Source organism: Enhydra lutris, unplaced genomic scaffold, assembly GCF_002288905.1.
Source record: "Enhydra lutris kenyoni isolate GAN:26980312 unplaced genomic scaffold, ASM228890v2 scaffoldscaffold66, whole genome shotgun sequence".
Classification (NCBI taxonomy): Eukaryota; Metazoa; Chordata; class Mammalia; order Carnivora; family Mustelidae; genus Enhydra; species Enhydra lutris.
Window position 1 is genome coordinate 4077258 of NW_019154150.1, and position 15821 is coordinate 4093078.

The 15821-nt window shown below is 38.0% G+C and overlaps 1 protein-coding gene across 1 annotated transcript; it reads left to right on the top strand.

Moving 5' to 3' along the window:
* The first annotated feature begins 1168 nt into the window (after positions 1-1168).
* On the top strand, positions 1169-15463 carry LOC111159099 (zinc finger protein 197). The gene is made up of 5 exons (XM_022521498.1): positions 1169-1567; positions 2810-2969; positions 3342-3433; positions 3714-3840; positions 13146-15463. Exons 1-5 carry the CDS (start codon positions 1169-1171, stop codon positions 15461-15463), a joined length of 3096 nt encoding a protein of 1031 aa, XP_022377206.1.
* The last annotated feature ends 358 nt before the right edge of the window (positions 15464-15821 follow it).

The window sequence follows — 15821 nt, forward strand, 5'->3', positions numbered from 1 at the left end:
AGATATATGTGAAAAGCAGGTTACAGAGATGTACTGTTGGTTCCAGTCTTGTGATACAAATTGGTGCAGATGATCAGAAGAATGTAGTACAAAACAATAGCAGTGATTATTCTCTGGTTTTGTCTTTTCCGATTTTACAAATTTTATGTTTGTAATGAGAAAATTAATGTTATTTCCAAAAAAAAGATTTTTAGAGAGCCACAAGCCTAACTTTTATATAATAAAAGTAAAATTTATCTGAATATTTTTATTGATGTAATGAACAATTTTCAGAGAATTTAAAGTATATATAGTAAAGCTAACTTAGTTTAGCTTTTTGTGTTAATTGAGAAGGTGTGAGGATTTTGTCTCATGTGTATCAGAATTAAGACCTTACTTGTTGACTGTAAGGAACATAGGAAAGAGTTCTGTTTATAGAAAGATAACAACTGGGGTGCCTGGGTGGCTCAGTGGGTTAAGCCTCTGCTTTTGGGTTCAGGTCATGATCTCAGGGTCCTGGGATTGAGTCCTGCATCGGGCTCTCTGCTCAGCAGGGAGCCTGCTTTCCCCTCTCCCTCTGCCTGCCTCTCTGGCTACTTGTGATCTCTCTCTGTGTAAAATAAATAAATAAATAAAATCTTTTAAAAAAAGATAATAACTGACATTTGAGTCCTTATGCAGATACTGTTCAAAACTTGAAATGTATGTAAATATCAAAATTTTACACAAGGCTGTATATAGTAGGACCTATTATACCCCTATTCTTCAGGTTAAGAAATAGACTCAGTAGTGAAGTAACTTGTTCAAGATCACACAGGAGTAGCCAGGATGCCCATTATTAGAGTGGTAGATAAAGATTTATTATAATTAGGTGGAGGAGACATTATGAATAAAGACTAAAGGGATTTCATAACTTTGTTTGCAACAGTGGTCTGGGTAACATCAGTGTCTGTGTCCTTAGAGCCTTGGACAGGGGCTTCAGTCAGAGGAGGCACTGCCCAGAACCTAGAACCTTGCATGCAGGGAGCTTCTCTTCATCACTGGAAACTGACTGGGGTCTGGAAATTTTGGTTATTGCTTTGGGTTAACTTTATCAATGATTTCTTGAGGTCTTCTACATGATGTTCTCCAGGCTTTAAGGAAGAAGTCAAGCAAGAATTGAGAGGGCCTGGAGAGGAGCCTTTCTTAAATGACAACAATGACAAGAGAAAATTGGGCCCACAGTGCTCTGAGACAAGAGGGTCTTGTTAAAGGGAAGGATGATACCTGGAAATGGGGAACCAGCTTCCAAGGAAGCAGCTCCTCTGTTTGGGAGACATCCCACCTGCACTTTAGACAGTTACGTTACCATGAGACATCTGGACCCCACGAGGCACTGAGCCGGCTCCGGGAGCTCTGTCGTCGGTGGCTGAGGCCAGAAGCCCGTACTAAGGCCCAGATCCTGGAGCTGCTGGTCCTGGAGCAGTTCCTGAGCATTCTGCCTGGGGAGATTCGGACCTGGGTGCAGATCCATCGCCCTGGGAGTGGTGAGGAGGCCGTGGCCCTGGTAGAGGAGCTACAAAAAGACCTTGATGGACCAGCACTAAAAGTGAGAAAGGGGGAGGGGAAAATTTTGGGATGGAAGGAAAGAGAGAATTAAGGCAGGGCAAGCTGGGCTGGAGGGTGATCCTGTAATTTTCATAAACAATTAATAGCTCATTAGCAACCCTAATGCTTGTTACAATAGGTTCATGAGCTATTTCAGATCATAGAATATCTGTGGAGAAATGGATTTATGATTGGCATCTTGGGCCTAATTCAGAGTTAGCAAAAAGGCACTGATTGCATTTTATCCCTCCGGGTGATGCCTGCTAATGCAGAATTCGGTTGAATAACCTGAGGAACATAGTATTTCTAAGTGTTCCCCTAAACAGAAGCATATGTATTGTTTGTATAAGTTTATTAAGAATGATGATATAAGCTTGGAGTATAAAAGAATGATTTAGAAAGCTTCATTCTTGAAGCTTTTTTCTTGAAGCTTTCTAAATCTGGCAGGACCTCCCCTTGTGTGCCCCTAATGGGGATTTTGTGAGCTGAGGGATTGGGTTGAGATACTTACTTTCGGAAAGATTTTTATTATTCTTGACCATTAAATTGGGATCTTAATATATTTCCTAGTGTGTGTGAGATCTCTTTCTGTCAGTCTGTAGTCCACTAGAAACATTTGTATATAAAGAGTCTGAAACATAACTTACACTTGGGAGTGGCACCGAGGAGGGGCTTTTATTTTAATCATAAAAATGAAGAATTTTAGAGCTATATATTTCATTCCAAGGCACTCCTTATTTGAGAGATAGGAAGGTGGAGGCAGAGAAAGATTCACTGGATTTCCTTATGTCATATATCGAGCTAGCAGCAAAACCATGTGTTTAGACTCTTGGTGTTTCTTCTGTTGGAGCAGGAAGGGATAATAAAGGGGTAAATAAGTAGAAGAGTGTATTGAACCCAGCCAAGTCGGATGTAAAACCAGGTCTGAAGCTAAAACCCATACTCTTAATTATTACTTATTACTTCCCATTCCCTCCTTAGCCCACACCCAGATCTCTCTTCTGTTTCCACCATTCTGTTCAGTCTCAGTGAGAGAGGTCACCGGTGCCATGAGTGGGGCTAGAGGGCCAGCTCCATTGTTCTCAAGGCAAAGGTTTACTGCTGTTTTGATGCTTGATACTTGAGGTGGATCTTTGATATCATAGTTCTAGATTGTGGGCAGAAGGAGGTCTGTAGTGGTTAGGTGAGTCTGTTTTCTGGAGGTACAAGAAGAGTCAGCTTACTTTGTTTTGCTTGTTCCTAGGTTCCAGTTCTTGTTCAGGACCAGGACCTTCTTCAGGAAGGGATGAGCACTCCAGGAACAGCAGTTCCTCATGCACCCATTGGCAGCCACATAGCAACTGAAATTTGCCAAAATCCTTTTACTGACGCAGTGATGTTCAATCTCCAGGATCCTCAACATGGTACTTAGTGATCCTGGCTTTGGACTTTCTCGGGATCTTTATTATGGGTCCTTCCACAACTAGCAGTTAGTTGCCTCTTCTTCTTTCTTGTACATGAAACCCTTATGGTACCAAGTTCTTTCTGTTATTCTCCCACCTATCCTTTCCTGGGTCCCTGTGACCTTTTATCCATTCTTATTGCTGTTCTTTTATTATTCCAGTCCTGTACATGGAGGTCACTCAGAAGAGGTTTGTAAGCCATTTTATAGCCATCATTGTCTAGCCCTGGGAGTTGTGGGTCTTTCTGAATTCCTTGTTTGTAGAAGAAACGGGACTTGGATTAGTAGTCAGGAATAGCAGTGATTTCACATACAGCTTTTGCTCCTTCCTCAGATTCCCCTGCACCTGAAGCTTCTGCCCTTTCCCAGGAAGAGAACCCAAGAAATCAATTAATGGCCCTCATGCTCCTAACAGCCCAACCCCAGGTAGGTTTGCATTCTCTTTCCTTCCTAAGGCCCTCTCTGCACTACCAAACTGTGGCTGAGGTGTTCTCTGTCATCCTAGTATTTGGGGCCCAGTCAGTTCCTATCTGTAAATCACAGTCCATGTGATTGGAAGGTAGACTATGTGGGGTTTCCTTATGTCTGTCTGATAGCCCTTGCTCACCTCATGGCCTCATAATGTATCCTTTACTAAAAGTGAAAGGAACTTTTCAGTAGGAGACCTCCTGGGCATGGATAATCTCACACATACCTGTCATTTCAGGAGTTGGTGATGTTTGAGGAGGTGTCAGTATGCTTCACTTCAGAGGAATGGGAGTGTCTGGGCCCGATTCAGAGGGCTTTGTACTGGGATGTGATGTTGGAGAATTACGGAAATGTGACCTCCCTAGGTAAGGATTCTGTCTTCCCATCATTCTTACCTTTATTTCATCAGCCTTTGTTTTCTGATTATGAAAGTAGAATATACTTATTTTGGAAAGCATAGGATATTAGAAGAAAATACAGCTTAAACCCAGTCTTTGTAGACAACTACTATCAAAATTTTGACATACTACCTTTCTATATTTTCCTGTATGAGTTTTTTTTAATTGGCTACATAATTTGTGCCATAATTCAGCCATTTCCTTATTCTAGATAATTTCTGTAATAATCATCTGTCTCTGTAGCTAAGGTCTTTCCTTATTTCTCATTATTTTTTTAGAAGTAGAATTACTAGGCCTAAATGTTCGAATTGTTTTAAGGTTCTTCTCTCATACTATCAAATTGCTTTCCCAGGTGATCTCTGTGCTCATGGAGAGATACATAACATGCTTTTTGCTCTGCCTTTGTTGGTACTGTGTAATCCCATTCTTTTAAATTGTTGCTGATACAATTTTTTAAAAGTTGTAATATCTTTATTCTCTGGAGGACTTTTATCACTAGTAATAAAGTAAGAACATTTAAAAATATTTAGTAGCCATTTGTGCTTCCAACAAACATGAAAATATCTATCATGTGATAGCAACTGTGGAAATGATTCTGCCCTTAAGTAGCTTACCATGGTTTGGGAGATGAGCATAGAAAGAATAAATAAGGCAAAGTAAAATAATTAGTATAAGAGTGTGATAAACCTTTTAAGATAGAAATGAAGAGGACCAAGCAACCAGTACCATTCCTGAGATTAGGAAAGGCCATAAAGGAGGTAACTTTGTGCTAGACTTTGAAGAAAAAGGAAAGATTGTTGTTTGGACAAATATACATTAAAAATTGAGGAATCAACTAATGCACTATCTCATTTGGGCTGAAATATAGATTTATAGTGTCAGCTTAAATAGTTGCATATGGTCCCATTGTCTGTGTATCATGATTTACACTGACAGCTTTAGGATACTGAATTTCTATTCAGGAACATTACATGCCTTTCCATTTGTTCAGCACTGCTTTTATGTTTCAGGCCTGTTTTAAAATTGTCCTCTTCTGGATCTTGCATATTTCAGGTTATATTGGTTCTTTGGAATTGGAATCTTTTCTCATGTTTCCTAATTGACTGTAGTTTACATATATGAAAATACGGATTGTTTTGGGTGTGTTGCAACCTTATTATTTTATTGTTCACAGTAACTTACACTGTAAATTTTTACACTTAATTGGAATGTATCTTTTACTATCTTAGATGTGCCGATAGTGGGCCAAACAATCTGTAGTTTTTATATTTTGATACATGTTACCAGACTGCTTTCTACCAATGCTGTACCAACTTACCTTCCCATGAAAAGAGCAGAAGAGGGCCCATCTCTCTTATATGTGCTTATGATTTGGTCAGTGTTTTAAATCTCTGCTAGGTAGAAGACAAATATTATTTTTTGTTTTTCATTTCTTTGATTATTAGTGTGGTTGAAATCTTCTCACATTTATTGTGAAATGTTTCACTTCTATTCATATCCCTTCTACATATTTCATTTATTTATGAGACCTGCTCAACCTTTGCCAAGTATTGCGTATGTTTTTCCCATTTGTTTGCCTTTCAGAGTTATTTATGAACTGTTACTTTTAATCCTTAGGAAATCTTTTATATAGTATTAAATTTGGCAGTATTTTCGTTTTTGGTCTTTGTGATCTTCTAAGTAAAATTATTTTATTTATTTTTAATATTTATTGAGAGTGTGCAAGCAGGAAACAGGAAGGGCAGAGAGAGAGGAAGAATCTGAAGTGGACTCCATATTGGGCACAGAGCCTGTTGTGGGGCTCAATCCTGTGACCCTGAAATCTTGACCTCAGCCAAAATCAAAAGTCAGGCACTCAACTGACTGAGCCACCCAGGCACCCCAGTAAAATTATTTTTCTTTTAAAAAATCACTTGTATTTTTTTCAGATACTGTTATTGTTTCATTTTTATGTTTAAGCTTTACTATCTCTAAAATTTATCTTGATATATAGAATGACATATGAATCCAGTTTGTTTCTTTGTTTTTTAACCCAAGTGGCTTTTAGTAGTTGTAATGCTATTTACTCAATAATCCATCTTTTCTAAGAGTTTAAAAATGTTTTATGAGTAAATTGGTGAATTTTATGAAAAACACTCACCATGGATCCATATAACTCATTCTGTAAGCCAAAATAAATTCTTGATGGGTCTGAGGTAAACTAAAAAAAAAAAGAGAAGAAAGTGGAATTGCTTATTTAGTCTAGCTCTGTGAGGAAAGAGAAATTTGAATCAATTTTAACAAATAAGTTAGGCTTCAACTGCAATATTGTTGGGACTTAAGCAAACAGATACCCAAGGGTTTATTCCCTTTGACCTGATTTTCATTTGAGGATGAAAGGCTAAGGAAAGGCTTAAGGAAATGGTTCAGAAAGAGGAAAATAAGTAACATGTCTAAGGATGGTACCAGTAAAGTATTTATAATGGTTAAAAGTTGGGCACACCCTAATCCCCCGAGATAAAGTACTAAGCAAACCATGGTGTTTGACATGGAGTTACATTACGACACTCTCAAATATGACAATTCTGTGCTCTCAGTTTCCATGCATTGATAAGCTATTTGGTGGAAAAGCAGATTCTCAGATGGCTTGCGCACACTGTTTCAGTTATAAAAGATTTGTTTATGTTTATGTAAGGGATTGGAATAGAATTGAAAAGAAATTCAGGTCATATTGAGTCCTTCCCATATATTAAGCTTAACCCCAGCCTTCAAACATTCAAGTTGGAGTGGTAGACATTTATACTAATAATTACAATACAGCATGACAAATGCTATGTAATAAAAGTGTGCACAAGTGTGGGAGCCCATAGAAGCTTAAGATAGTAGGACTAGGAGGGTGGGGCAGGAGTGGGTAGCTGGGGAAAGATTTACAGTGAGGGTGGCTCAGTTTTATTGAGATATAATTCACATCTTTAATTCAGTCATTTAAAGATTACAGTGCAGTGGTTGTTAGTAATACACAGAATTGTGTGACCATCACCACAATTAATGCTAGAACAGTTCATCACCCCCCAGAAAAGCTTTATACCATATAGCAGTCCCATTCATTTCAGCCAGCTGCCCCTCCACCCCAGCCTTAGGCAACCATTAATCTGCTTTCTATCTCTCTAGATTTGTCTATTCTATGGACATTTTATATAAATGGAATCATACAGTATGTGGTCTTTTGTAACTGCTTTTACTTAGCATAATGTTCTTAAGATTCATCCATGTAGTGGTGCGCATTAATACTTTATTCCTTTTAATGCTGAATAATATTCTCTTGTGTGTATATATATCACATTTTATTGATTCATCAGTTGATAGAAATATAAAAATTTTGTTTCCACCATTGAGCTATATAAAGGTGCTGTGAATATTTGTGTGCAAGCTTTTGTGTGGATGTATGTTTTCATTTCCTTTGGATATATACCAAGGATTGGACTAGCCGGGTGATCTGTAAAAAGATGCACAACCTGTGTTTTGGTTTCTAAAAGGAAAGAAAACTTTATTATTATTATAGAAATTTAATAGAAACAGAAGAGGAAAGGAATCTACACATAAATGAGAGCAGTAGTAAGCAGTAAGTGAGAAATAAGATAAAGCTACATTAAGTCGGGTACACAACCTCCAACCTCATTAGCTGGGGAAGCCTGGTGGAGACAGCCTGGCTGGAATCCAGATTGAGAGGCTTGGGTGGAGCATCATCCCTTCAGGCGAGACTTCCAACTGATCATCCCCATAAGGGCCATACTTAAAGAGCAGATATGATGGGGTCTGAAGTTAAAACATCTGTACCCCTATGTGCGGTTTGGAGTGAGCTACGTTTCTATGTTACCATGTTTTTCTATTTTCAAGAAGCCAGGGCTGTTCGTGTTTGCTTCCCCTCCCAGGTTACATACTTGGGAAGTTAGCCCCGCCTGTAGGAGGAGGGGATGTGAGGCTAGATTTATAATTCTTGGCATCCAGAAGGGCTAGTTCTGACCTGGCGGCCAGATAATATATTTTAAATAATGAGGCTTCCAAGGTTCTTCACGTAACCTGAGTCTCACAAACAAGGTTCTGTAGCTTGCCTGCATACATGCAGTCTAAGTGGTTGGTTATGCAAGACAAATTGTAGAAACATCCATCAATATAAAACACTGGGTCATAAGGTAACTACGTTTAATCATATGAGGAGCTGACAGACTGTTCCAAAGTTACTGCACCATTTTACACTTTCACTGGTAGTATGTAAATGTTCCAGTTTCTCCAGATCCTTTTTTTTTAAAGATTCTACTTGAGAGAGAGAGAGCGAGAGCACAAGAAGTGGAAGGGTCAGAGGGAGAAGCAGGCTCCCTGCTGAGCGGGGAGCATTATGCAGGGCTCCATCCTCGGACTCCAGGATCATGACCTGAGCTGAAGGCAGATACTTAACTGACAGAGCCACCCAGGCACCACAGAGTTTCTCCAAATCTTCCCCAGCATTTACAGTCTTTAATAGTTTATGATCTTTCTGATTATAGCTATCCTAGTGGATAACTCATTGTGGTTTTCATTTGCATTTCCCTGATGACTAAAGATGTTGTGCAACTTTTCATGTGTTTATTGGCTGTATGTCTTTGAAGAAATGTCTTTTCAGATTCTTGCCTATATTTTAATTGGGTTGTCTTTTTATTCTTGAGTTGTAGGATTTTATGTATTTTAGATACAAATACCTTATCAGATATGGGACTTTCAAGTATTTTCTCCCATTCTGTGTCTTTTCACTTTCTCAGTGATAATCCTTTGAAGCACAAAAGTTACTAATTTTGATGAATTTCAATTTATCTTTTCTTTTGTTGCTTGTGGTTTGCTGTCCTGTATCCAAGAAACTATTGCCTAATTCAAGGTCATGGAGATTTGTATATGTGTTTTCTTCTAAGAGTTTTATAGTTTCAGTCTTGTGTTTAGTTCTTTGATCCCTTTTGAGTTAATTTTTGTGTGTGATGTAAGAGTCCAACTTCATTCTTTCCATGTCTCAGCCCTAATCCATTATCTCAGCAGCATTTCTCCCCCCGCCCCCCGCCGCCCCATTGAATTGTTTTGGTACCCTTTTGAAAATCAGTTAGCCATAAATGTGGAGGCTTGTTTCTGGACTCTCAGTTCTGTTCCTTTGATTATATGTCTATCCTTATGTCAGTGAAACCCTGTCTTCTTCTTGTTGCTTCGAAGTACATTTTAAAATCAGGAAGTGTGAGCCTTTCAGTTCTGTTATTCTTTTTCAGTGTTGTTTTAGCTCTTCTAGGCTTGTTGAGTTTCCATATCAATTTTAGGATTAGCTTGTCAATTTTTACGATAGGGATGATTGTACTGAATTTGTATATCCGTGTGGGGATTATTGCTGTTTTAACAGTATTAAATCTTCCAAATACGAACAACGGATTTGTTTTCATTTATTTAGTCTTTAACTTCGTGCAACAATGTTTTGTAGTTTTCAGAGTATAAGTTTTGTACTTCTTTTTAAAATTTATTCCTAGGTCTTTTATTCTTTTTTATGCTGTTATTTCTTAATTTCCTTTTAGGATTGTTCAGTGCTATTGTGTAGAAATCCCATTGTTTTTTGTTTATTGATCTTGTATCCTGCAACCTTGCTGTATTTACTTAGTTTTAACAGTTTTTTTGGTAGATTCTTTAGGATTTTCTCCATATAAGGTCTTGTCATCTGCAAATAGAGGTAGTTTTACTTCTCTGTTTTCAATCTGGATGATTTCTTTCTTTCTGTTGCCTAACTACCCTCGCCGAATCCTGCAGTCTATGTTGCATAGTGGCAAGAACAGAAATCTTTTTCTTGTTAAGGGTTCTTAGAGAGAAAGCATCAATTGTTCACCATTAAGTTTGATGTTAGCTTTGGATTTTTTGGTAGATCTTCTTTATCACACTGAAGAAGTTCTCCTATTCCTACTTGATGTCAAGTGCTTTATTCATGAAGGGGTACTGGATTTTACCAGATGCTTTTTCTGTATCTGTTGAGATGATTATGTGATTTTTGTCTTTTATTACATTGATATGGTATATTACATTAATTGATTTTTCAGTATTATACCATATTGCATTCCTGTAATAAATCTCACTTGATCATGGTGCATAATTTTTTTTTTCATGTGTTGGCCGTATTATGTGGGCTAGTATCTTGTTGAGGATTTTTATATCTATATTCATAAGATCTATTTGTCTGTAGATTTCTTTCTTTTTTAAAAAAATTTTTATTGATGTCTTTGGTTTTGGTATCAGAGAAATACTGGTCTCACAGAGTGAGTTGTAAAGTGTTCCTAAGTGTTCTCTTGAAGAGTTTTTGAAAAATTGGTATTCTTTTAATGTTTGGTAAAATTCATCAGTGAAGTACTTTGGGCCTGGGCTCTTCTTTGCAGGGGGTTTTTTGATTACTGACTCAGTTTAGAGATCTATTCAGATTTTCTGTTTCTTCTTGAGTCAGTTTTAGTAATTTGTGTCCTTCAAGGAATTGCCCATTTCATCTTAAATTGTGCAGTTTATTTGCACAGAATCATTTCTAGCATTCCCTTAGAATCCTTTTTATTTCTGTAGTATTTGGTAATGTCTAGAGGGGGTGACTTTTGGGCTTATTTTTAAGGGTGTAGGGTATTGGGCTTGTAGTGAATTGGGAAGAGGAAGAACAATTGAGGAAAAGAAGAAAGCATGGACAGTGATAGAGAAGCAAGCAGAAACATGACATGTATGGGTATCCACGTGTAGTTCTCTTTGGCTAGAGTCTAGGGCATAAAGAGTAATGGCAAGAAGTGAAACCAGAAGGATAGGCAGAGAGCAGCTGAGGGCATCTCTTAGGCTGTGCTGGTTACTTGTGCTTTATCCTCTAGGCAATGAAGAATTGTGTATTTTGAGCAGGTGAGTGACATGATCAAATTTACCTATTGGAAAGATAATTGGCAGCGGAATGGACATGGATTAAAGAAAAAGGGAAGGTTGGAAGTAGGGAAGCCTCTTTGTTTCTTGCAGGCTTCATCAAAGATTGAAGAAAGTAACCAGCTTCCTCTTATCAGTCTGACATTTTCCCACCAAGTCTGCTAAAGCTCACTGGGCCTACACATTGTCTGATTTCTATGCAAAAATTTCTGTACCAAAATTGGTTAAAATAGTTTAACCAGCTAATGACTGTGTGTCCAAGAGCTGCTGATTTCTCTATTTTTAAGAATTTTATTTTATTTATTTATTTATTTATTTATTTATTTGACAGAGAGATCACAAGCAGGCAGAGAGGCAGGCAGAGAGAGAGGAGGAAGCAGGCTCCCTGCTGAGCAGAGAGCCCGATGCGGTGCTCGATCCCAGGACTCTGAGATCATGACCTGAGCCAAAGGCAGTGGCCTAACCCACTGAGCCACCCAGGCGCCCCTATTTAATTTTTTTAAAGATTTATTTATTTGAGAGAGACAGGAAAAGGGAAAGAGAGCACAAGCAGGGAGAAGGAGCTGAGGGAGAGGGAGAAGCAGACTCCCCACTGAGCAGGGAGACCAATGTGGGACTTGGTCCCAGAACCCTGGGATCATGACCTGAGCCAAAGGCAGACATTTAAACTGAGCCACCCAGGCATTTTTTTTCCTTTCAAGGCATTTAGAATATGTATTTTAAGGTAGTTCTTTCTGTTTTTGTTTTTTGTTTTAAGTAAACTCTGTGCCCAATGTGAGTCTCGAACTCACAACCCTAAGATCAAGAGTTGCATGCTCTATGACTGAGCCAGCCAGGTGCCCCAAGAATTGCTAATTTTTTAACCATTTTTCATCTCAATTAACCACTTGGAGCACTTCCACTTCTTAAAAGCATTTCTACTTCTTTAAAACACTTCTACTTGCTTAAACAGAACTTTCCTGAAACCAGCATCCAGGTTAAACTGTGAAGCCACTCCTTCATCCAATCACTGTGAATGAGGAAACTGGAATACCAATATTGAATAGGACACATGCCTATCCCTATAGTCAGGTGAAGCAGTGTGATTGGCAGTCTTGCCTGAATCCTGGAGAAAGGGACATCCTGGAGAACCTGACCTAAGAATGTAGTTCAAGTTGACATTTATTAGGTTTTTTCTATCCTCACCCTCTCATAAATTAAATTTATAATAGAATAAAATAGCTATTTCTTTCCTATGTGTTTTCTTTCTATTTGTCTAGAAGAACAGTGTTGTTATCCACTAATAGAAGATAATACCATTATTATTCACATTATTTTACTTACTGGATAATTTGGGGAACAAGTACATAATTTCTCCTTATATTTGAATGGTGAAAGTAAGTTGCCAAAACATTTCAAAAAGATTAACTTTTCATTTTACAATATTTGAGAATGTGGAGTAGAAAGGGACTGGCAGTTTACTAGTTCAGCCACATCATTTTATAGATGTATTATGTTTTTAAAATGTCTCTTTCAATTTTTTTTACATTCTGTATTTCTTTATGTATATTTTAAGATTTCATTTATTTATTAGAGAACAAGCAGGGGAATGGAGAGGGACAAGCAGACTCCATCCTGAGTGCAGAGCCCATTGTGGGGCTTAATCTCATGAACCTGAGATCATGAGCTGAGCTGAAATCAAGAGTCAGATGCTTAACCAACTGAGCCACCCAGGCAGCCCTCTTCCTTTTTGTATTTAATTGAATCTAACCCAGTCCTGATGTTTTCCATTTCTCAATTTTAAAAGGAATAGTGGGAGTATAGATGAATTCTAAGCATTAAGTTGCTTTTTAGTGGATTTTTTCCCTATAGGTTACTTGCTTTCAAGTAATTAAAAAATGTTTGTGCACTTGACTCTTCAAAAATTAAAGATTGTTTTAGGGTCCTGAGGTATATTTTCTCTCCATTAGAGTTTCCACCATCATAGCAGGAAGAAAATAAAGAGACAGTCCTTTATAAGCCAGATGATTCTCCCTGTTCCATCCAGCTTCCTGAGCTTCATGGTCTGAACAACCTACACATGATCCCGTGTTCTCTCTCTGGTTCTTCCTTACATCTGTTTACTCAATATCATTTATATTTTTCCATCTGCTCCATGATGACAGAGAGCTTAGAAGTGTCTGAGTGAGTTCTGTGTTAAAACACAATCTTGTCAGTGTAGTATTCTGCTTTGTGGTTTCATTTAATGAAAAGTATCTTCTTTTTGTATTCATATAAAAATGTACCCTACTGGCTTGTTTTAAAGTCATTTGAAGATCTTGTTCTCACTAACACAGGGACATGGTAACATTTGCATTTTTAATTCCTTTTACCAGAATGGGAGACCATGACTGAGAATGAGGAGGTGACACCAAAGCCAAGCATTTCTCAAAGAGCTGATTCTCAGAAAGGAACATCCAAAAGACTTCAGGGAGGTGTTCCTCAGACCCTTGATTTTGAGGAAGCTTGTGAATGGCAAGTTTTGGCAAGTCATTGGGGAACTAAAACAGGGGAAAGAGATACCCTAAAGAAAGTTTCCATCTGTGAAAGAGATAAGAAGAAAAGGACTCTACCAGAAAAACAAGGCCAGAAGTGGAAGGAATTTGGAGAAAGCTTGACTTCAGGTTCTGCTCTTTCTGAAAATTTAATAGGTACTGAAGGAAAGAAGTTTTATAAATGTGATATATGTTGTAAACATTTTAGTAAAATCTCCCATCTCATAAACCATCGGAGAATCCACACTGGTGAAAAACCTCATAAATGTAAGGAGTGTGGAAAAGGCTTTATTCAGCGTTCAAGCCTTCTAATGCATTTACGGAACCATTCTGGGGAGAAACCTTATAAATGTAATGAATGTGGGAAAGCCTTCTCTCAGAGTGCTTACCTTCTAAACCATCAGAGAATCCACACTGGGGAGAAGCCTTATAAATGCAAGGAGTGTGGAAAGGGCTTCTATAGGCATTCAGGCCTTATTATACATCTAAGGCGCCATTCTGGGGAGAGACCTTATAAATGTAATGAGTGTGGGAAAGTTTTCTCTCAGAATGCTTACCTCATTGACCATCAGAGGCTCCACAAAGGGGAAGAACCTTATAAATGTAACAAGTGTCAGAAAGCTTTCATTCTGAAGAAGAGCCTCATTCTGCACCAGAGAATCCACTCTGGGGAAAAACCCTATAAATGCGATGAATGTGGAAAAACCTTTGCTCAGACCACTTACCTTGTTGACCATCAGCGGCTCCACAGTGCAGAGAACCCATACAAGTGTAAAGAATGTGGAAAAGTTTTCATTCGAAGCAAAAGCCTCCTCTTACACCAGAGAGTTCACACAGAAAAGAAGACTTTTGGTTGCAGAAAATGTGGGAAAATTTTCAATTCAAAATCAAACCTCATTGACCATAAGAGGATGCATAGCAGAGAGAAGCCATATAAATGTACTGAATGTGGGAAAGCCTTTACTCAGAGTGCTTACCTTTTTGACCATCAGAGACTCCACAATGGAGAGAAACCTTACGAATGTAATGAGTGTGGGAAAGTTTTTATTCTAAAGAAGAGCCTCATTTTACATCAGAGGTTCCATACTGGAGAGAATCTCTATGAATGTAAAGACTGTGGGAAGGTCTTTGGTTCTAACAGAAACCTGATTGACCATGAGAGACTACACAATGGGGAAAAGCCCTATGAATGTCGAGAGTGTGGGAAGACTTTTATCATGAGCAAAAGCTTCATGGTCCATCAGAAACTACATACACAGGAGAAATCCTACAAATGTGAGGATTGTGGGAAGGCTTTTAGTTATAATTCAAGCCTGCTTGTACATCGGAGAATCCACACTGGAGAAAAGCCCTTTGAATGCAGTGAATGTGGAAGAGCTTTCAGTTCTAACAGAAACCTCATTGAACATAAGAGAATCCACAGTGGTGAAAAACCCTATGAGTGTAATGAGTGTGGTAAATGCTTCATTTTGAAGAAAAGCCTCATTGGACATCAGCGGATTCATACAAGGGAAAACTCTTATAAATGCAGTGACTGTGGGAAAGTCTTCAGTTACCGCTCAAACCTTATAGCGCATCAGAGAATCCACACTGGTGAGAAGCCCTATGCATGTAATGAGTGCGGGAAAGGCTTTACTTACAACAGAAACCTTATTGAACATCAGAGAATTCACAGTGGGGAAAAAACCTATGAATGTCATATATGTAGAAAAGTTCTTACCTCTAGTAGAAATCTTATGGTTCATCAAAGAATCCATACTGGAGAGAAGCCTTATAAATGTAATGAGTGTGGAAAAGACTTCAGTCAGAATAAAAACCTTGTTGTACATCAGAGGATGCACACTGGGGAAAAACCATATGAATGTGAGAAGTGTAGAAAATCTTTTACTTCTAAGAGGAATTTAGTTGGCCACCAGAGAATCCATACAGGAGAGAAACCATATGGGTGTAATGATTGTAGTAAAGTTTTTAGGCAGAGAAAAAACCTTACTGTACATCAGAAAATTCATACAGATGGAAAACTTTGTGAATGTGATGATTCTGAAAAAGAATTCTCTCAGACTTCAAACCTTTATCTTCAACAAGAAATCCATACTGTGAAGGAATTCTCTTGGTTCCAAAATGCCAATGAGTCAAAGAGAGAGATTCAGAAAATCTAATGTCATTTGTAAAATAGGATAGAATCCCTGCCTACTTACGTAACTGTTAGACAAATGCCAGTATATGGTCCTTGCAAGGAAAAAATTCATGATTGACCCTTTTATAGACAAGCAGTTTTCATGTGAAAGAAAGTTAATCTAGACTTTCAAGACTACAAAAAACATAAACCAAATTCTAGTTAAAGAATGCTATGTCTTAGACCATTTGTTATGACTCTGGAAAGGGACCTTAGAGCACTTGAAGACTGAAGAAGCTTATGAGATGTAATGATGTAGTTGTAAATGATAACAAAAATATCTTTGTATTAAAAAGTGGACATTGTTTCTGAAACGGTGTATATTGTACATTTTAAAAATA

Bases quoted from the DNA above. Each gene is read 5' to 3' on its own strand.
- LOC111159099 (XM_022521498.1), top strand. From the start codon at position 1,169: ATGACAACAATGACAAGAGAAAATTGGGCCCACAGTGCTCTGAGACAA. The intron at 1,568-2,809 runs GTGAGAAAGGGG...GCTTGTTCCTAG, and splicing joins TTGATGGACCAGCACTAAAA to GTTCCAGTTCTTGTTCAGGA. The intron at 3,434-3,713 runs GTAGGTTTGCAT...CTGTCATTTCAG, and splicing joins TCCTAACAGCCCAACCCCAG to GAGTTGGTGATGTTTGAGGA.